We start from the raw sequence: 23,415 nt of genomic DNA, 5'->3' as shown, positions 1-23,415 counted from the left end.
GGGCAAAAGTAGATTTACATTTGTGAGTAAAACACAGTTTATTCCTGTATTATTATTTATTCATTTCTGTATTATTTTCCGTACAAATCACTGTGAACCTAGTTTTGCCATACCCTATATAGTTAAATATACCAAAAAAAAAAAAAGCTTGAGTTCATAATACTGGACAGGGCCGGAAATGGAGTATGTCCTTGAATCTAAGTAGTGACTACAGGCATATTTGTAGACAAACTTTATAAAAACTTACAACTGTTTGAAAATTTCATAAATAATTTAAAAAAATAAAGTATCACCACAAACAAAGAAGAGTATTTAAGAGCATAATACAATCATATATAGATTGCCCCAGTGGCTTTCACACTCCAGGCAATAATCTCGTAAAGAACCCGACAATCAAGCTTCCTTTAAAAGAGAAATACAGCCCGGCTGGCGTGGCTCAGCGGTTGAGCATCGACTATGAATCAGGAGATCGAGGTTCGATTCCCGGTCAGGGCACATGCCCGGGTTGTGGGCTTGATCCCCCGTCGGGGGCTTGCAGGAGGCAGCCGATCAATGACTCTCTCATCACTGATGTTTGTATCTCTCTCTCCCTCTCCTCTCCCCTCTCTGAAATCAATAAAAACATATTAGGTGGGGAAAGGAGTAATACATACATAGAGACACTGCAGTGAGACTAGGAACAGACCCCTGAAAAATGAAAAATCCTGAAATCATGGATTGCATAGTAAAGAGATTGGGGGTTCGTTTTTTTAGCTCTTGGTCCACAAGTAAAATCCAAAGAAACAGCACCATCTATTGGAATTTCACATATTTAAAAAGATTCTCAATTCTTGGCAAATGTGACATATACTGAGTATGTAACCTTTCCTCACGTTTAACTAAGATAAACTTAAAAATTAAAGGCCAAAACTCTAGCACAAAACCAAAACACTTACATTAAAAAGTACTGACTCTGGGACTTATAATTCTTATTTCAAATAACTAGTTGTTTTGACTAAATTCATAGGAAGGTTTTAATCAAGGTAAAAATGTTCTCAACCACTGAAGAAAAGGGCGTACGGCTACATTTACAAAGGAACTCACAGATATGGTATTCCTGCACGCTGCTTGTGTAACCATACATTGCAGAATATCCAAATATCACGATCATGACAACGTCCCTGCTGTCCAGCTCCATAATATGTGCGGAATGTCCCTCCACGGCGTATTGGTGCCCGTGGCCGAGGACAGTGGGAGTTTTTGTGCTCCAGGACTGACTAGGTATGTTAAAAATCCATAATTCATCTGTGACATTGCCTTCACTGGTTTCTATTCTGCCTCCATACATAAAGATGTTTTCCTGTAAATTAAAAAACACGTATTAATAAACAAAACAGTTATTTCTTAGCAATATATATTAATTTTAAATGAAAGCTAATTTTAAACATTCAATTTTAGTAATCACAACACGCGAAAGACATAGTCCTTATTTGTAAAAAGTTAAATGGGAACGCATGAGTAACGAAAACTGATGCTTCTACTTACAAGAAGGTGGGGGGGAGAATCCGTGCTTTCAAAAAGTTACCTTAAGGTATTTTATTTAAAACAATTGTATTAGGTAGTCAATGAACCGTATTTTTTATTTTCCCTGTTGCTGAGTCCCTGGTTGTTACACTGCAATGTTACCGTGGATGTGTCCTGCTCTGGGCTGTTCTCGATCATTCACTGCTGTCATCGAGCACAGTTCACAAAAAGGTAGACCACATCTGTGTATTGCACGGAGTTCATTTTTATTACCATTTCCCATGGTCATGGGCACATACTTTATAGCACTTATAAATTATACAAATAACTTTAATCACATATGACTGAAATGAATGATGCATAAATGATACAAATCATTACTATTTCAACAACCTAGGGAAGGAATTTCTTCAACCTAATGAAGATCATCTAGGAAAGACATGCAGCTCATATCACACTTAATGATGAAAGGGCGCTCGCTTTCCCACTAAGGTCAGGAACAAGACAAGGATGCCCACTTTTGCTGCTTATATTCCACGCTGTGCTCGAGGTGTTAGCCAGAGCAAATAGTCAAAAGCTGAATGAAGACACCCAGATTGAAAAAGGAGAGGTAAAATACTGCTACTCACAGAAGATATGAACTTATACAGAGACAGAACTAAGAAATAAATAAAAAGCAATCAGAGCTAATAAATGAGTTCAACCACATTGCAGAACTCAAGATCAATGTACAAACAGCAATTATAGCTCTATAACTGAACAACAGATTCGATGCCATTTTTATCAGAATTCCAGATGACTCCCTGTAGAAACTGACAAGTTGATTCCAAAATTTGCATGGAATTGCAAGGGACACAGAACATCCACATCTTGAAAAGATAAATAAAATTCAAGGACTCACACTTCTTGATTTCAAAACCAATTACAAAGCAAAAGTAATTAAGATAGTGTGCTACTGGCACAAAGACACACCTATATATCAATAGAACTGAGAGTCCACAAATAAATCCACACGTCTACAGGCAACTGATATTTGACAAGGGTGCCAAGGCCAGTCAGTGGAGAAACAACAATCTCTTCAACGAACAGTGGTAAGAGAACTGGACCAGGACGTGCCAAAGAATGAGCCTGACCCTTTCTGCACACCACCTACACAATTTAAGTCAAAATGAATCAAAGACCTAAATGTAAGGGCCAAACTACAAAACTCTCACAAGTAAACACGGGGTAAATCTTCACGGCCTTGGATTTGGCAATGGATGCTTAGATATGACACCATAATCACAAACAACAAAAGGGGAGGGGCGGTAAATTGAATTTCATCAAAACTTTTTTAAAAAAACGAACATTTTTGTGCTTCAAAAGACACCATCAAGAAAGTGAAAGCTCGCAGAATGGGAGAAAATATTTGCAAATCACAAGGGACTTGTATCTAGAAGACATACAGAACTCTTTACATCTCAATAATAAAGAGACAAATAACCCCATTTAAAATGGGCAAAGGACTTGAATAGACATTTTCCAAAGATAATACAGACGGCCAATAAGCACGTGAAACGATGCTCCACATCATTAATCACCGGGGAATGCAATCGAGATCCAATGAGATATCACTTCACACCCGCCAGGACGGTTATAATAAAAAAGGCAGATACTAACGAGGCCGCGAGGATCCGCAGAAACTGGGACCTCCATGCCTGGCGGGAGGGGATGTGAAACGGTATATATAAGCCAGTTTGAAAACAGTGGCGGTTCCTCCAAAAGCTAATTCTAGGGTTATCATTTGATCCCGCAATTCCAAGTCTACATATATACTCAAGAGAAAAGAAAGTGTATGTCTTCACAAAAACTTACACATAAGTGTTCACAGCAGCATTACACACAGGGGCCAAAACACGAAAATAACCCAAATGCCCGTCAGCGAGGACAGCCCCTCAGTCTCTGTTTCTTCTCTTGTTCATACTAAAATCTATTTTTACTAAAATACTACCCGAGTCTGTGACATCTCAGGTTACTGTGATCCATGCAATCTATTGCTCTCATTAGGTGTTTGAAATAAGTGTGAGATTTAGAATTTTTTCTACTAAGGTGAACTCAGAAAAATTTAATTTAGGAAGCAGGATCCTTACCTGATACAAAGCAAGAGAGTGTCCATATCTCTGCAGCGGTCCCCGTGACAGGGTTCCCACACTCCATATACTGTTTTCTAAATTGTAACTGGAAACGAGAAAAAGATAACTTCATAAACTCAGGTTCACGTTTGGTTTTTTAATCTGCATATGCCTTCTTCACCTGTATTCAAGTACTAAATTCAAAACGATCAGAACTAACAAGCTCAGAATGTCAGGTACCATAGAGAGAGATCTTTCAGAAAGACATTCAAGATAAACCAACTTTAAATTAGGATTCAGTCCCCTAAACGTGTAGTATGGTAAAGGGACGAGGCTATTTATTACTGGAATTAATTGTCTACTTACATATACATAAAACTCTTCCTCCCTCTCTACAGAATTAATTTATTTTATACTTTAATTCTAGTCCTATTCAATCATAGTTTTAAAGTGTCTTATAAGCAGAATTTTTAAGTACCCCATATTAATAGAGCTAATACTTTTAGTGGGGAGGGCTGCCGGATACAGTCCAGGATGCCCAACTAAATCTGAATGTTATATAAACAACAAATAATTTCTCAGTATAGGTAGAACTCATACAATATTTGGGCCAAAAAACAACATTAATAATCACATTATTCTTCATCTTTGCTCTTTTTTTATGTTATGAAACGTTCATAACATACAATCGCCAGCTGAAAAGCAATCAGGTAAAGCTGCCATCCACGTGATTCCCTCTGTCACCCAGTCAAGCAGAGGACCATCTCCGCGGAGACAGTAGCAAGTGAATGATCTATTTATAATACTGGCGCTCTCTCCCAACAAAAGCTTGTGAAAGAAATTCAAATTTACAAAGTTCAGGTAAATTAATTTTCAGTCAAACTGAAAGTGTTTTTATAGAAGCAATTACACTTCATTCTGAAAAAAGCATTATGTGGCAGGATTCAAAATGTCTAATACAGGCCTGGCCTCGCCTTACTTTAAGTGAATATGTTCTTATTCAGAATTTGTAAAAAGCAGTCTAGAGAGGTAATGAAATATATACACAAAACAAATCTATATGCAAAATGACAAATAATTGACTATTGAATTCATAAATTCCCAAATCAGTTCCATGTAGCAAATAGATACTACAGCAAAAATAAACATTCATAAATTTAGACAGCAATGAAACAGGCATTTAAGGTAGTCTTGTTACCAAAAAAAAAAAAATCCGTTTAAATGATTGTGAAAATCTGGGAAAAAATACTTACTTCAGGACCATTTGAAAAGAACTGTAGTTAAAACTGTATCCACCAATCACCCACATAAACTTCCCATGTAGAACTGCTTTATGGGAAGCCCGGCCTACGGAAGGGCTGAAGGGCTTCACATTGGGCAGAATCCAGTAAGACTCGGTGGACGGGACATTCAAAGAACAATCGGGACCTGTTTAAAAAAAAATCAAACAACACAATACATTAAAAAAGAACTTAGATGATAAAAACAGAATACGTGGATTAGGAGAGTAATTCAATGTTCACGATATTAATAAATATACGTAATAAATGGTCTAGATTTTTAGATGATCATTGAATCACAATATTTAAAAACTTCCAAACGGACCCTAACTGGAGAAGCATTAGCCACACAGTCTCCACCTATTTACCTGTTCGCTCCCCCATTCCTTCATTCGCTCCTTCATTCACCTTCAGAGTCCTTTTCAAAGCTTACATTCTATGAGTCTGGATTTCTCAGGTGCAACTAAGTGCACCCTCGATTACCTCTTTGATGATGCCACAATCCTTTAAATTAGATTTTTTAAATTTATTATTTTTGAGGGAAAAGACACTGAACCATTCTTTGGCAATCAAAGAAATTAAAGGAACACACTGATTTAAAAAACAAAAACACGTTTAACTACAATTCTGAATCTCTCGGAAATCATTTAACTTGGGGTAGCAAACAACAGCCCATGAGCAAAATCCAGCCCGCTCCCTGTTTTTGCAGATGAAGTTTAATTAGAGCACAGCACGCTCATCGATCTAAGAGGGCAGGCGCCGGCAGAGCGGAGCAGCTGTAGCAGGGACCACACGGTCAGCACAGCCAAAATATCTGCTGCGTGGCCCTTGAACGGAAACGCCTGCCAGCCTCTAATTTAACTGAGGAGAAACAAGAGCAGAAGGACATCACATGTAACTAATCTACTGGTGTAAGTTTTATATTTTGTTTTCTTTTTTACTAAATGTATTGGGGTGACACTGGTGAACAAAATTCTGCAGGTTTCAGGCGCACGATTCCACAACACGTCATCTGTACCCCGTGTTGTGTTCACCACCCCAAGTCAACACTCCTTCCATCACCATTTATGACCCTTGTCTGCCTCCCCCCAACTCTCCCCCACAGGCACCACACTTGCTGTATTTTGTTTTCTTAAAAAGAAATTGTGGATTTATTTTAAATCATGTAAGACCAGAATAAAAAGCAAATAGGGTAAAATATTAATAATAGGTGAAATGGGTTAAGGGTGTTTGCATAGTCTTTGTTATTGTCATTCTTACTATTTTTCTATAAATTTGAAATGCCCTCCTAAATAGAAAGCTTGAAAGTTACCATCTAAAAGCAGAGTCAGGTGCAGTCAATAATACCAGGGTGTTAAGAGAGTTTGATAGGGATTAATAGCATGGAAAATTCTTAAGGGCGTCAGGGACATAATGAAATCAGTAGTATCTTTACGAAATCTTCACTACAGCAAAATATTCCAGAGCGAGTCTGTGGAAGGGGAGTACTGGCCCCCAAAGACATCTAGGTCCTAATCGCTGGAGCCTGTGAATGTCGCCTCATCGGGCCAAAGGGGCTTTGAAGCCGTGATTAAGTCAAGGATCCTGAGCTGGGCAGTTTTTCCTGGATTATCTAAATGGGCTCTACCTGTACCCACAGGTGTCCTAGGAGGAGAGGGAGGTCTGACTACAGAAAAAGAAAGCACTGTGGTGGCCGATGCCAGAAGCTGGGCTGCAGGTTCTGAAGGCGGGAAGGGAGGGAGGGATGCGGTGGGGCCTGCAGCTCTGGAAGCTGGCAGAGTCGAGAAGCAGATTCTTTCCAGAGCCTCCAGGGGGTGGCCCTGACAACACCTGGGCTTTGGCCCAGGGAAACCAATTTCAGAGCTGTAACCTCCAAATGGCAAGTTTGTGATCATGTGTTATAGCAGTTACAGGAAACCAATAACTAATTTAATCAATTTATTTATTTAAACAAAATATAAAAAAAAAAACAGGATTCTAGAGATCTTTTAAAATTTTACTCTCTAATCTAGAATATCTACTTTTCCTACACCAAAGAAAAGAGCAGTCAAAATTCTCCCTAAATCTTTGTTACTACCACATTTTATGTGACCTCTAAAAATTATTAGGCTCCTTTGTAGCCAAACTCGACAGGTTGTCTTTATTTTACTCTAACAAGTTTACAAACAGAATGAAAGGCTTATGAACAGGGCTTAAAAATGTTAAGGAACGTCGAATGTCCTAACTTGTAGCTTTCTGCATCCCATGACTAAAATGATTTAAAATGTGAATTTGTAAACTGAATTTAAAACACAAATAACTATAAAAAAAATACTTTATACTCACAAAGCCTTCACCCTCCATTAAATATCTAGCGTTGACGTCTACGTTCAAAGCCCTGGAGGCTCCCTTTCCATAAACACGGCCATGGGAGGCCTTCTCCCGTTGCCTGGCCCGGCGCAGAGGCGACACCTCTGGGGGCTCCCTGCACAGCCTCCCTCACTCGGCGGGGGAGCCCCTCCAGGCAGGCGACCTCAGCTGCTCAAAAACCACGTAATAAAGCAACTCACATGGCAGCGGGTTTCCATGAAGCTTTACTATGCACCTTTCCCACGGGTTATGTGTCGTCTAATAACGCAAAGAGCACCAATGAATCTCTTAATGCTGTAACTCAGGCATCACTGACAGGCCGTCGAGAGACAGGTTTTTGCGGGGAGAAGCTGTTCCATAACCACACAGGGTAGGATTATACACGGAGCCCTCTCAGATTTATCTCTCCGGCCCCACAGTCTCTCTTGAATTCCAGCCAAACTCCCTACGTGACATTTCCACTTGGGTGTCTAACGGCCGTCTCCAGCCTGGCTCGCCCCGAAGTAAAATCCTGATGTTGCTCTCACAGGCCTGGCTCCTTGGCCGGCGCTTCCCTCGCCCAGGAGCTCAGCTCGAGGACGGCGACCCTCTTCTGGGGTTCCTTCTCCCCCACCCCGAGCCCAAGCGGGCGGTCGATCCTGCGCTGGCATCCTGAGGTGGGCAGGGGAGCACGTGGAGATGCTGCCTCACGTGCCCGAGCGCCCAGGCCTCCCCTCCCGGTCCCCGAGGTGGCCCAGGCCTCTGCACGTGGACAGTGATCAGCTGAAAAACGGCAGGTACCGAGCTAGCTGGGATCGCGAGCACAATGCACTTTCCCACTTGCCTAAGGCACAGGCAGAGAAACAAGCGGCTGTGAAGCACGCTGGCATCCGGGGACCTCTGCAAGGAAGGAACCCAGGTGCGAGTGGTGCTGCGGCCCACGGCCCTTACACGCCGTCCGAAAGTAACTATGCCGTATGCTATGTGACTGGCCGAGAAAAGACTGCTTCAGGATAAAGCGTTCATGAGCTCGCGTTAACAGACTTTGTATTTTTCCAAAACGAACAGAATCACCGCGCATTTCACAACTTGAGTAATGCCGGGAGTTTCAGCGCTCCGGCGGTCAATACTGCCCCCCAGTGGCGACGTTAAAATGTGAAACCAAAGGACGGCAGCAAATCCGAGACCAAGGACCCAAGAACCAGACGCTCGGACCCAGTCGTTTCTCTCAATGTTTAAAATCATGTTTCCTGTGTCAAGCAAACGACGTAATTAATGGAGCACTAGTCTTCTAAAACATCTACATTTGAATGCCCACTTATCAACACACAAGCAATCGAATACGTTTCTAATTCATTCAATCAGAAAAGAAAAAAAAAATTGCGTGCCTACTACATGTCAGGTGCTACAGAAGGTGCTGGGGACACAGAGGCCGTCAGAACATGATCCTTCTTAACTCGTGGAGTTTCTGTGCCAGCGCAAACGACAACCCGGGAACCACACAAACATGACCGGGGCAGATGCTGTCGGTCAGTAAGGGAGGGGGAGCCGAGACCAGGGGGTCCGATGGGGCCTGAGAATGTTAAAGGGGTGAGGCTATTCCAGGGCGAAGTTTATAAACGACAACGGCCTTAAATAATCAGGGACAGAACAGGCCGGGAGCTGAGGTAAATCCAAGTCAACTCGCTTTCAATGAAGAGCCAGGGGCACCAGGCAAAACCATCAAGTTACAGGGCTTACATATTCGGATTTTATCTTTTATTCATTGACTTAAAGGCTGAAAACACCCCTCCTTATACAAGAACTGCGTCTGCACCGGGCCGAAGAGGAGCACCCTAAAGACGTTCAGAAGGACCGAGCGACAGGACACTGCGGGACAGGACAGGAACAGGGACGGTCCTCAGGTGGTTAAGTAACTCCCACGTATATAAAAGATGGAAACCCGCCTTCCATCTCCAGAGAACAGGGGAAACGTTCTGTTGGGATGGATTAGGAAGAACTCGTCCCGGAAGCCCGCTGGCTCGCCTTTTAACCCGCCCGATTTTACCACAGATGACACCTTGCCAAGGTTTTCTGAGTAGGCAGGAGAGAACTACTGAGCCCATTCCTTGTCAATTATGACGATGATCTATACTTTAAATTTTTTTTTAATATATCTTTATTGCTTTCAGAGAGAGGAAGGGAGAGGGAGAGAGAGAGAAACATCAATGATGAGAGAGAAAGGTCATTGATCGGCTGCCTCCTGCACACCCCCGACTGGGGATCGAACCCACAACCCGGGCATGTGCCCTGACTGGGAATCGAACCGCGATCTCCTGGATCCTAGGTCAGTGCTCAACTGCTGAGCCACGCCCGGCCGGGCTATACTTTAAATATTTTATTTAAATTTATCTGTTTAGGAGATTCCAATAATTTGTTTGGGGAAAACTCTTCGTATGAATTTTGTTCAGAAACAGGATCCCTTCCCACTACACAATCCGGGAAAGTTAAATTCTCTATTTCCGTATCTTGAGGCAGCCACGGTACCGGTTAAGACCTGGCCGCCACAGGCAGATCCTCACCGCCCCCCGTGGCTCGCCTGCGCTGGGACCCCCCAGCCCCCCTGCTGTGCCTGCCCCTCTCCAAGCACGGCTTCCCTAGCCTTCCATCCACTTGGGGAGCCACTCGACACCCTGTGCATGAGTGAGGGAGCAGGTTCAGAGAATCGAGAATAACTTGCTTAAATAAGCTAGAAGCTGATTCTCTCAGGAAACCTTCCGGAGGCGAGTGGGCACGTGCTGCGGATTAGTTGCTGCCATTTACCGGCCGCTGGGGAAGGTCCAGATGTTCTAGAATTTCCCCACGGCGCCTCCACTCACGTCCTGCTGACCTAAACTGAGCACAGCAGCTGTTCCAGCTGCAGGGAAGGCTGAGAAATGTGGTCTGCCGCTGGGAGGCCACCTGCTAAGCCAGAAACACTTGGTGGGTGCTATTATTAGGAACAAGGGAAGGACGGATGCGGGGAGAGGCCCTGCCACGCTTTCCAGTAACCACGTTTTCTGCTCAAATAAGCCCAGAGCTATTTCTGCTGCTTACAGTCAAGGCTTCCAGGGATTCACATATATACATTTTTAAGTTACGTAAAAGAGAGAAAAGTGCAGCCACTAGGATGGGAGTTTGGGGGAGGCGGCAAGGGGGCACCACACCCTGGAGTCTGCTTTGAACATGAATCTTCTACCGCATTCTGTACAAATGAGCGTAAATCCAATCTGTCGTGTCTTGATTTTGACGTCTTCTAAAAATTCCTTGTCTGTCCCCATGTTTGGAAGCCACCTTAACAGAAAAATGCGTTTCAAGGTTGCCTTTTCCCTCCCTTGACTTATTAAGACTTATCCAAATTTAATTACATGGAAGATGTCACAGAAGCAGAGGAGTCCACGCAGGCCCCTGTCCTTTAATCTATTTAACACGCACATATCACTGACACGTATGCGTTATGACAAAATTAAACGTCACGTGATAAACTTGTGTGCTTTCCGAATGCTGCCTGTGGCGCGTCCTGGATTCTCCACGCCTTCGGCTTTGGGGTTTAGTCGGCGCTCCCCGCAGCGGAAAGGGGACAGCGGACCTGAATGCTGCGTCTGGCCTTCAAATCCACTCCCGTGTAACCCGGGGAAATGCCTCACATGGTAAGAAGATGAAAGCAGACGGTTAAGCAAAAAAGTCAGATGCGAAAGTTAAGGGGAGGGGGCACTACAGCAACGGATGCGCGGGAGTCTCAGGAGGGGCTCCGGCCGCACAGAAAAGCTGGGGAAGCGAGGAGACCCGCGGACTGGCGGACAAGCGCTGGGGAAACGTCGGGAAGGGAATTCAAGACGGGACGTCCCGCAAAGCCGGCTCTTCCTCTCTGCTCCCTTAATGAAATCTCAATTTCCAGAATGCAAAGCTTTTCTTTCAGAAAACAGAATAACTAAAGTTAACCACCATAAAAGGGTCAAATATAATGGGGTTGGCAACAATCTTTTATTTTCAACCCAAAGACTCCTGTTCCAAATAACACATTACAGACAGCAGCCCGGCTTCGAATCTCAGCAGCCTGCCTCCTTGGCTCTCGTTTTCAAATAGCCCTAGTTCTTTCATCGTTTCCCAGATTCCTAGAAAAAAATCCCTTTTCTTCCCCCCAGTGATTCTTCCACATTCTACGTGTCTGAAATAAAAACCTCGTTTCCCCCCTAATGATTTTGGGCATAGTCCTGACTCCCTTAAATATAGACGCGGGGATCAGGTCTGAAGCTCAAAGGGACCGGCCCGCCCATCGCCCGCCTTGCAGGAGCAGCGTCTCCCACCCCAAGCACCTCGCCCTCTAACACCCACATCGATTCAGAGACCAATTCCTTAACTGTTAAGAACTAATAATGGTAAAAAAAAAAAATGTGTTTGATTTCTACAATATTTTATGATTTATTAAAAATGTGTCTGTCTCTACATAAAATTATTCATTTTATCACTTTGTTTTTGCTTCCCCATTTCCTTTGCTTACAGACATGTAAGAATCAGAAATTTGTAGGATTTGAGGCATTACTGGGAATAAAAAAAAAACGTGAAAGGCCAATAAAAAGCCAGAAAAACAGAAGATAATATTCTGAACCAGATCTCTAGAACAAAACCCCCAGAAAATAAAGCATTTCAAAGAAGGATTAATAGAAGCGCAGGAAAAAACACAGGTATGTTCGTAGAGAACAGTATCGTACAAGTTTCCCCTTTTGTTTCCAAGACTGTTGAAATAAAATGAAAACTAAAATAAAATGAAGACTAAAAGCAGTCTGAAAAACACTGTGTATAAGCTCTGCCTGTATCTCTCAGGCCTTACTTTAAATATATGCTTGACAGACCATTCTCTCCTTAGAAAAGAACATCATTTTAGTTTTAAAACTGAAATGACGAAACAGGAGGAGACACCTCAAAGCAGTTTTAGGAGAAGAAAGGTCCCAAATAGCCACTTAATAAAAGACACGGCCCTGTAATTAAAGAGCACTGAGGAATTTGTATCTTTCATAATCATACCAGGCAATCAAATTCAATTCAATAAGTAATCACCAGTATTTTGTATGGTTGGAGTAACTCTTTTTTTCAATGAGACGTGGGTTTTAGATGGGTATAATTTATACAAAGCCTAAAGTAATTCCTTGAAGTAAGTATTCAGCACACTCAGCAACATGTTTTTAAAATTTATCTCAAGAGGACCATATTCCCTTGGTTTTTATGTAGGTCTCATAGCAACTATTGCTGCTGTATTATAGTAACACATGAACATGTCACTTCCTAATATGTATTTTCTTAGTAAAAGTTCCCTCTATCAACAAGATTAATGTGTCTGCACAACATAAGCTCTCAATATGTAAACAGAATTAGCACAGAGTAAGCTATGGACGGGTAAGTACATGGATAACAGGCCTATCTCTTCAATTCTACAATAACAAAGTTTATGACTTTATACCCAAATACGTAAGTAAACTAAAACCCTGAAATGTAGTATAAAAGTAATCTTTAATGAAAGACACTAATAAAAATTGTTTGGAAATTCTTCCTCGGGAATCTTTTGCAATAAGCAACTGAAATACTCTTATTGTCTGCTTTTTAAACACTGCATGCTGTGAGCTTTTAAAATGGCCACAAGGGGGCGGTAATTCCTAATAAATAAGTGTAATACAGGCATCTTTTTTTTGCAATAAACCATGTATATTACCCACCATGAATCAAAGTTGAATGCAGCACGTGTTAAATTCAGTCAACAAAAAATTACAGAAGCTCATAATGATCACACACCTACAATTTAAAAAGAGCTTCATATGTAACTTCCTTGATTCTCAAAACGGTATATAGACAAAATCTATACCAATAGTGCTATTTTGAAGGAAACTATTAAGTCGATAGTTAACTGAACACCCTAAAAACAAAACAAAGAAATGAGATCTGGGTGTTGCAAACTATGGCAAAGCAGGTGAGTGTAGATTTGTGTTAACCTCTCAGACACATGAGTCAGTCTGAGAACCCACGACACCGCACAGGCAGGCATACCTTGCCAGCTATCGTTGCAGACGCACAGCTTTTCTCCGGTGAGGTCACAGTACCCGTGATCGGGGCTGCCGCAGTTGGCTTTACAGTAGGGGATGTCACAGGCTTCGCCCTTCCAGTATTTATCACATTCACAGTACACCTGACTTGGAACGGAGACACTAGTTGTACACTTCCCGTGACCAGAGCAATTGTTAGGACAGGAATTGATTCTGTAAAACATAGTTCATCATAGACTCAAATTCAACATCATCGAGAAAGGATCCTGGTTGATATTTTGTAAGCGTCACAATTTCACAATGTGACTTCAGCTTTTTATTCTGTGCCCTTTTACCCCCAACGCAGTTCAGTTATATTTATTTGCAATGAGTTTATGTGGCTACCAAGACCCGAACCTCCAAGGACTATACCTCAGCATCTGTGCGACACATGCAGTCCCAAGCACAACGCTCTGCGAAGGCTTAAGTGTGCAAATGTTGTGAATATCTATTTTACAGAAAAAAATTTAAATCCATGAATACCTGAAAGAAACTACCTGAGAAGCCGAGATATAACTTGGTTGTATAATACTTAAATAGCATCCTACCACCTATATACTGTTATATAGAAATGAGATGTTTGTCAAATATTATTTTAAGGCCCTTTGACCAATTATATTCTAAGGCATATGAAGTCTCCCTTGCATACATACTTGAGACAAATCAATTCTATAATAAACTGGTGATTCAAGATAGTTAGAATGTTTTATTCCTGGTGAAAACTCCCTGGTTACCATTCTCTACGGTCCTAAATAAACGGGGGAAATGTGCCGAGTTCCTCTATGCTGCTCCTGTGACAGCACCTGAAAGCGTCTGGCTACTTCCCTTCACCCTTGGACTTTCAGATTAAAAGAAAATGTACATGAAGTGTCAGACACATAACAGATGCTCAGTAAGTATTATTTTATTTTAGCGGAGACAGTGATATGGCCACTCACCTTACCTCCTAAAGCCTCGATTCCCTCCTGTGTAAACTGGGAAAATTCCCGCTTGTCAGAATTGTTGGGGTGAGAATTGAAGAACAGAATGTACTCGGAGCGCCCAGTCCGGTCTGGATAGAGGACTGTGAACACTGAGCCCCCACACCCTGGGCACCGGAGGGCCGGCGACCCCCTGCACCCCACACCTGCTGCTGCGAGGAACGCTACCCTCGTCTGTATTTGTTTACTTAGTCATTTACAAACAATTTTAATTCGGTAATTAATTTTCAGCCAAACTTAAAGCCACCATGATGTCCTGGGACTCAGAATGTATCCCAGTGCGGGCCCAGGCGCTATTCCGAGGCACATCGTCACACTGGATGTCACTTACGGAGACACCCGTATATTCTGAAATTTCACACACTCGCCCGCTCCTCGGGTACGCTGTTTACAAAAGCAAACAATACACTCTTTGAAGCCAAATTATAAAAATCTTTACAATAGGAAATTCAGGAAAAAAATACTCACGAATAGAAAATGTTGAACCCAGTGAGATTATAGGCGGCATCACTAAAGAAATGCAGCAGAGCGTAGCCGGACGTTGTGACGACTTCGGGCACGCTTTCATTCCCCCTTATTTCGGGGACTATCAGGCCACTGGAAGAGGGCAAAATTGACCGTGGTGGTTATTAATATACATACGACGGTTAATCACATAAAATGCACTCGGAGAGAGCCTTGGCAGGACCCCCGGTGTCTCTATGAGAACCGGCGGCTAGGAGGAGACTAAAGCTAAAACGGCTCCCATCCGCTTCTCACCCCATCGCTGTACCCGCAACACAAAGCAGCCAACCCTTGATGCTTCAGGATAATTCCCACGTCCGCTAGCTTACGCTTGGGAAGGAGCAGAAGACTCTAGAAGGAGACCGTCCAGAGGACTGGAAGGCGGGGGCTAGAGGCTGAGCTGGGCCTTGTGGCCAGCGGTTCAGTCGCGCCTACGGAACGACACCCCAGTAAAAGCTCTGGGCACCTGTAGCTGAGGTGAGCTTCCCAGAAGGTGACCCGTGAATGGTCCCAGAGGGTGACACGGCCTGAGGACACAGATGTTCTGTTTCTGACCCTCCCAGGCCCCTCCCTGTGGGTCTCTGCCTCGGCTGGTAGTGAATTCTGTCCTTTATAAGGAAACTCCAGTGATACGCACAGTGCTTCCCCGAGCTCTGTGAGTCACTCCAGCGGATGACTGAACACGAGGGGGTAGCGGGCGCCCCTAAGTGTGCAGCCGGCTGTCAGGAGAGCGGGAGCCCGGGAACCTGCAGCCGGTGCCTGCGCTAAGGGCAGTTTCACGGAGGGCCGTGCGCTTAACCCGTGACGCTTGGCCCAGCTCGGGGCGGCTGGTGCCTGAAGGCCCTGCGCTGGTCTCGATCTCATTTCTCGCCACATCCCCCAGGCCTGCGACAGCCTCTGGAACCGAGCGGGCTCTCCAATGTTGGCTGGGTAGCAAATACGCAACTGGACTAATCTGGACGATCAGATTCTGAATTCTTAGCAACGTACGGTTTAGCTTTTAAGTCAGTGGACTGTGGAGTCCTAATCCTGGCCCTACCGCCTATTACAGGTAAAACTTAATTTCTCCAAGTCTCCATTTTCTCAACTGTAAAATGGGGTGACAGGAATTCTTCCACAAGATCCTCGTGAGGATTACATGACATTAAAAAAAAAAAAATTGATTTTAGAGAGAGGAACAGGAAAGGGGGAAGAGAAAAACATTGATGTGAGAGAAAAGCGTCAACCCGCTGCATTGCCCTAAGCTGGGGACGGGCCCTGACCGGGAGTCGAACCCCCCTTCCAGTGCGCAGGCTCCCGCTCCAACCGACTGAGCCACACAGACCGGGCGGGCTGTGCGGCACTTCACTGCCTGCCGCAGGCTTAGCATCCGGGGGACACTCATCTCCCTCGGGCAGGTAACGGGAACACTTGCTAATGACAAGTCACTGGCTCCATCTTCAAGGTCGTACACTAAATCCCATCCCGCTAATTATCTTACAGAAGTTTCCTTCAGTGTCAGGAAAGGGTCGGTAAGAGTGCTAACGGACCCCTGTTAATTAATGCAAAGTCATTACAACTACTCGAAAAACAAATGGAAAGGCACACATCTAAATGATGGTCAGTCGATAGTGTCATAAAAATAGAGTAATGAGAGCAGAATGACATCTAAATTGCTAAAAAATAAATGTATGAACCCAGGATCTCACCTCACTGTCACAATGAATTATCTTACGATGTAATTATTCACGAGGCTCTACTCCATTTCCTACGTACTATCCTTAGATGACGGGCTATCATGGCTACTCTCGATATAATTTTTAAGTAATTCAAAAAACTAAGTTCTAAAAGTATTTGGAGCAATACCAATATCACAGAACAAGTGTCTACACTCCCAAAGAGTCACTCTGAAACAGTTATTTGGAAATACAAGCCCTTACATGTTTGTCCAAAAAAATAATAGTTCACATTCCTCATAAACCAAACACTGCAATATAAATAATAAATAGAAAAAAGAAAATGAAAAAATATTGTAGGGGACAATAAACTTTTATCTATGTTTACATTTTTAATAATGACTGAACATATAAGAGATACCGTGTAAATAACAAAATGAGTAACTCTGGTCAACAATCACATTAGTTAAGTTATACACAAAATCTCCATACATAAAGCATAACTTAACCTTTAAATAAAAATTTAAAACTTTATCATTTTGCTAAGATAAAAAGACAACTATAAAATATATATACCTATTTATTGCTTTGTCAGCTAGAACTCATGGTAATCTATCCAAATAGATCTGAAAATATCATCAAAGCACTTTAAAACAATACACTATATACAGCAAAAATAAAGGATATTCATTAAAGAAATCTACATATCTGGTACAAGACTTATTTATCTTTGCTATATCAATACTGACTTTATTACATATACACCTAAGTGGATGGTCAGTATCTCTGCAAATTTATTTTGAAGTACAGGTCAGTATGTCTTTAAAATTAATAAATTATACACAGTTACTTTTCTAAAACTTAAGTACATCAGCTAAACATAAGCACTCACCTAAGTACAGCTATTAAAGGTGCATATATAGAATCTCCATCATAGACGTACATATGATCCCAGCTACATTCTGTAGCAAAATGATTGAATCTTAATCTTAATACTGCATTTGGACTAAAAAAAAGAATAAAATATTTTTAAATTAATATGTAATAGAAAAAGCACAGTCTGAAGACATTTTAGGCATAGCATTTTATTAAAACCTATTTACGATAATTCTGCTATAAATCCTTAAGTCACCAGTGTACAAGATTGATAAGCAGTGATATATAATTTGTAAAAAATACATGCAACTCCAATACATACTCTATTAACAGGCCATAGGTATGTATCATCATTTTCTAAAATCTCAGTCGAAAGGAAATGTTCTCTCTCTCGATTAAGGTGGAGGTTATGTAGATCGTATACATTATTTAAAACCTTATTGAACTGTATACTTAATAGGGGTGCATTTTCTTTCATGCAAATTGAACCTGAATAAAGCTGAATTTTAAAATTCAACACTCAAGGAGCAAGTATTCTTATTTCTACACAAACCTTAACTAGAGGCCCTGATAAGGTCTCCAAATTTTAACTGAACGGTCTCAATACCATTAACAAGTCAACAAAATGAGACCAAGGGTGCACAGGGAATTAATAAGTTCTAAAAATTTCATAAGTTCTAGAACTTTTAAGTTCTAAAAAACTTTTTAAATAACCCCCAAAATACCGGTTTTCCAAATATACTCTTTAAAAATCATAAAATGGTTCAAACAATGGGTATCGATTCATGTATGGTCCAATCACAATGTTTAAATAGATAAATTCAATCTCAAGTCCTTATTACTGAAAAATACCTCTAAAAGGGTAATTCACTCTTTTCTATAAAATGTTCTTTTTTTAACACCCTTAGAACTAAAATGCTGAATAACATGAACCCACGGTATAATTAGGCCTAGAATATTTTTACTTTCTATGGAATCTTCAAATTCCTTAACAAGGTGTTTAAAAGAAGCCAAAAATGCCTGCCTGATTTATTTAATGCCACACTAACATAACTCAAAAAATAAAATATATGCACAAATTAAACTATTATCACAAGCGAATGGGTATTGTAACATATTAAACGTGACATCTAGAAGTTGTAAATCCCATTAAAAATAGCGTGAATAATGCTTTTCTAATAATAAGCAATGAAATAAACTCTATAATTATAAAGTTGTTATACTTCTGCTTTAACATTGATATGATCGCTTCTTTATCATTTCAGGATAAAATAAATATACCCAAATTGTATACTTACTAGCCTTCAATTAGCCATGTGCATTTAGTTTTATACTTATAGTTAATTGGACCATCTGTTAAATATCCAGAAGGTTCTGTTAACCTAGAAAACAAAATCATGAAGATAATTAGCTTAAAGTAACTTTAAGGCATATAGTAGCATAAGAAAATTTAAAAGACATTAAACCAAAGGAATGGGACATAGCATTTTTACCAAAAAGAGAAATTATTTACAATTTAGAAAAATTTTCAAATTGCCATGTATCTCTCTCCATCTCAAAAGAAATTTATTTTGGATTTCTTTAAACCTTGATGTACTAAGACTATTTCATTTTACATAGTGGGGAAATGCACTGAAAGATGGAATATTGTACTGATGGGTTGAAAGTTGACACAAAATAGATTAAGTGAAATTTCCTCTGCACGAAAGTCAGGTGGAGGCAGAAGAAGGAAAGTCAAGGACACTTTGGGAAAGGCAGGTCGCTGGAGCGCAGAGAGAGTGCACACGCGTGTCCTGCCAGGCTGCGGGGCCCGGGCTCCCGAAGCCGAGCCGGCGCCCGAGCTCGCTCGGCTGCCTGCCTGCTTTTATTTCATCGCCTCTTGTCTAAAGGAGTTTCAGAATTTAAAAATCTTTAAAACAGGACCCCAATTCTACTTCATTTTGTTCTCCTCAGCTCCAGCTCAATCGTTTTAGCAACAAAGGACCATATTTTAAATAATTAAAATAGCTTCCCACTCAGCCTTCATGTTTATATGTGCATACAAACACACGCACGTGAGGGCTCAGCAGTCTTCGACATTCACACATGCACACACGTACCCATATGTATACACACACCAGTATCAGGGTCGTTACCTGGTCTTAGATCAAATTAATTTCCTTATAGAATAGAGTCTTGAAAACATTAGGAGGGGGAAGTGTCATCTACCCAAATCAAGGCTGACAGAAAGGCCAGTCGATATGAATGTTATTTGTAAATCTTTCATAATCTCAGCCAACTTTGGGCAGCAAGGGGGCTAATTCATGCTTGGAATAGTTTCTGAAGAGCAACAGACAAATTTCAATGTTCTCAAATCAATGTAATAATAAATCGAGCGCGTTCTTCACGTCAGGTACTACTGTAAGCACATAACGCGTGGCCTCATTTAAAAATCCCCAAAACCCTACGAGACGGTAAGGAGTTACGAATCCCGCATTAAAGATGGGAAAACGGAAGCACAGATAAAGAACAGGTTAAATAACTTGTCCTGATTTTTCCCTTCCGATAATACCAGATGAGGTCATTCAGACAAACCCGCCACTGAGGCCAACATAAAGAGCTAAGGAACGATTTTAAAATCTTAAAAGCAGGTCGTAAGCAACAAAACGCTCAGATCTGCCAAGCCAAGACCAAGACGTCGCAGGCTCCAGGCATTCGGAGCTGCTTCTGCTCTGGGGAGATCTGTCTACTTAGAAGAAACTGCCAGCGGCTCAGAGTGCTTCTGGCAGCCTCTAGGAGGGAGGGGGCAGAAGCTGGAGGCCGTGGCCCACAAAAGGTAGGGGCTCGAGTCAACAACACGGCACTCTGACTTGGGACGTGACCACGTGCTACTGGGGTCAAGCTGTGCCAGACGTAAACGAGCCCTGGTGCGGACTGCAGCCCAGCTACGAGCCACCCGGGGGGCAGAACACCCTGAGATACGGCTGGCTTACGGTGGTACCGGAGCTGCCGGTACGCCAAGGCTCCTAACCGGAGAGGCGACGTTTGAAATTAAGCAACAGACCTTTAAATCACAAGGACAATTAGAAAATGTTTTCTATTGAATACCAAGACCCCAACACATCAAAATTTATAAGATGAAGCTCAGCCAGTGCTTAGAGAGAAAGGTATAGTTCTCAGTGTGCATGGTAGAAAGTCGATCATCAATTACAGCTCAAAAAGCTAGAAAGAGAACAGTAAATTAATCAAGAAAGTAGAAGGAGCAATAAAAACAGAAATCTCTGACATAGAAAACAGCCATATAATAAAGAAAATGTATGCAACTAAAAGTTGGCTTTCTAAAGACTAATAAAATAATAACCCCCTGGCAAAACTGATCAAGAAAAAAAGAAAAAATATCAATTACCACTATCAAAAAGGAGAAAGGAGGAACATCACTACCGATGCCACAGAAAGAATAAGACATTAAGAACAACTTCACACCAATAGATCTGACATTTTAAATGGAGTGCAAAAATTATTTTTAAAGCACAACTTGACAATCCAATACAAGAAAAAATAAAGATTACAAACACCCCTCATACAAAAACCCTAAACAAGAGATTGTCAAATTTTAATCTGGTATATATATTAAAAATGCATATAAAAAGGAACACAGGTAACAGCATTCCTGGAAGAGGTTTGTGTGAAGACTTGCAGGTTCAGGGAATAGCATGATCTCTTCGGGGAACTGCAAGTGATTCAGTGGATCAATGAGCAATGTCTAAAGACAAGACTGCACAGGGTAATCCACGTGACAGTGCACGAAAATCATCCCATGCCTAACATGAAACTCCTCCAGGGCAAAAAGCAGCTAGACAGGAGGCATTCCACAAAACACTGACAGGCAAATATGAACAACCCCTGCTGCCTGAGTCAAAAAAGAAGAATAAAAGCAAACACTAGATACACCAAGAGCCTGGGAGAAAAATGTGGGAAATGAGATTCTTTGAAGAATTAGGACATTAAAAAGCTGCCCAGTGCATGAGCCTGGGAATTTGGGAAGCCACATCCAGGGCAGACCGTGTGCTCAGAAGAGACATGATGAGGCTCTACACTTTCACCTCTGGCTAATTTCTGGACTCAGAGCAAGAAGGAAGTGAGGCTAAGGCAGAGTCATAAACAACCTGGCTGAGCACTGGAGGGCTGCCACACAGCATGAATCTGCAAAGCCTGGGAGAGTTCTTCACTTTTTCTTGGCTCCAGCATGCAAGGAAATTTCTTAAAACACTACCTGACCACAAGCTAAGAGAACAGAGACTTTAGAGACCACACACAACAAAGAATACAGTCATTACAAAACTAGTTCAGAAAAGTCACTAAACAAGTACACGACTACAACACACGTAGTAATAAAAATGCACCCTCAGCAGGGGGAAGAATCTGATTTCTAGAGTTATCACATTATGATAATCAATGTCCAGTCTCCCAACAAAAAATAACAAAGCATGCAAATTAACAAGAAAGTATGGTGCGTTCACAGAAGTCAACAGAAACTGTCCCTGAGGAGACAGACACTGGACTTGCTAGATGACAGACTAGTTCAACTGCTTTAAATATGCTCAAGAGCTAAAGGAAACCAGCATAATGATATCTCAACAAATAAAGAATCTCAAAAAAGATTTAGAAATCTTCTCATCACAACCTCAAAGTCATCACTGCTTCTGTTCTCTCGAAAAGCAAGGTAGCACGAGGGGGCTCGTGTGTGAAAGTTTCCCCGGCTTTAAGCCGAGGTGCGGATCCCTCAGTAGAGTCCATTAAGAAACCCTTCTTCCCATGTTTCTAACTCAGAGTTGCAACAAACCCTTAGAATCAAAATGGTGCTAATTTAAATTGTAAAAAGTTCCAAATCCGGGCTGAACCTAATGATACAAATGATCAGATGTAAATTAAGACGGAATGATCACAGTTTAGAGCCTCGGGGAATTAATATTTTTAAAACCTTTCCTCTGTTCCATGACCTTACACAGCTCCTTCTATTTCAGCTTCTATGATGCAAGAATATCACTGTAACATAGTCAAAAAGCACCTTATCACACAGTTATGACATACATAGCTCTTTTTATCTGGGAATTTAAGAACAGGCAGCCCTGCTTTGTAAATACCACCTACAATATAGCCCATCTTCCTCTTAGGGAACACACTTCCCAAACTGCATCTGAGGAAATGCCTCTTCTCCCTACTCCCCAAACCCCCCCTCTCTCCACCACCGCACCTTCCCACACTGACCCACTCCTGGGCTACGCCTCTCAACTCCTTACCCTTAGTTTAAAATAGCTTCCCTCCTCCAAAGAAGTACATACTCTACTGTGACTCTTACCTCCCACCTGCGAGAGGTGACGTGAAGACACTGTTTTGCTTGCCCACCCAGGCTACGCGACAAGAATACAGGCCACTGCCCACTCCATCCCACCCTCTTCAACTCCAGGGCAACAATCACACACACTTCAAAGAAAAGCCTACTCGCCACAGCTCCTGAATTCCTTCTCAGTCTTCATCCCCCATCCCTAACCCAAAGCCCCTACCAAGACCCCGCCTCTGCCTCCACTTATTGCAAAGGGGTCTCCTCTTGGCCATTTCCTCTTCTAGAAACAGGGGGGGAGGAAGGGGCTGACACAAACCAAGATGAGAGGGGTGGAAAATTCTTTCTCACCACCCAGAGACAGGAGAAAGGGGGGAAGCCCTGACGCTTCCACAATAAGAGCAAGTCTCCCTTTGTAGGGGCCTGATCTCTTCACCGCCAACATCCCTCACCTCCGAGCCACCTGACCCGCGCGCCCCCACCACAGGCACACTTAGGACACCTTCACCATCCGGAGCCGCTCCTCTTCCCAGATTCAGAAGTCGTACACTCCAACATCACAAACACCTGGTTTCCCGTCTTTTCTGGTCTTCTTACTCCTAACACCCTTACGTTCCGACTGTGTAGAGGTCTCCAGAAATTAGGTGGCGTATACTTCACCCGCCTAAAAGGTAAACTAGGCCTTGTACGTAAGTACTATTTTTTATGCTGCTTCTACAATGCATCCTAAGTTTCAGACCACCGACTTATCTTTTTAATTCTGTGG

The 23,415-nt window shown here is 42.1% G+C and overlaps 1 protein-coding gene across 2 annotated transcripts in view; it reads right to left on the bottom strand.

Moving 5' to 3' along the window:
- Window positions 1–23,415, bottom strand: part of ATRNL1 (attractin like 1) — a gene marked incomplete at its 5' end in the record, with an annotated part of 352,817 nt that overhangs the window by 318,920 nt on the left and 10,482 nt on the right. For both annotated transcript variants that reach the window (XM_081158751.1, XM_081158750.1), the window contains 7 exons: window positions 1,084–1,339; window positions 3,633–3,720; window positions 4,868–5,042; window positions 13,280–13,488; window positions 14,763–14,891; window positions 17,346–17,459; window positions 18,628–18,711. In XM_081158751.1, coding sequence (XP_081014877.1) covers window positions 1,084–1,339; window positions 3,633–3,720; window positions 4,868–5,042; window positions 13,280–13,488; window positions 14,763–14,891; window positions 17,346–17,459; window positions 18,628–18,711 — 1,055 coding nt within the window. The remainder of the gene's footprint in view (window positions 1–1,083; window positions 1,340–3,632; window positions 3,721–4,867; window positions 5,043–13,279; window positions 13,489–14,762; window positions 14,892–17,345; window positions 17,460–18,627; window positions 18,712–23,415) is intronic.

This window comes from Miniopterus schreibersii (genome assembly GCF_964146895.1).
Source record: "Miniopterus schreibersii genome assembly, chromosome: 14".
NCBI classification, from domain to species: domain Eukaryota; kingdom Metazoa; phylum Chordata; class Mammalia; order Chiroptera; family Miniopteridae; genus Miniopterus; species Miniopterus schreibersii.
Note: the sequence above shows the minus strand (reverse complement) of the source record. Positions and strands in the feature narration are given on the sequence as shown.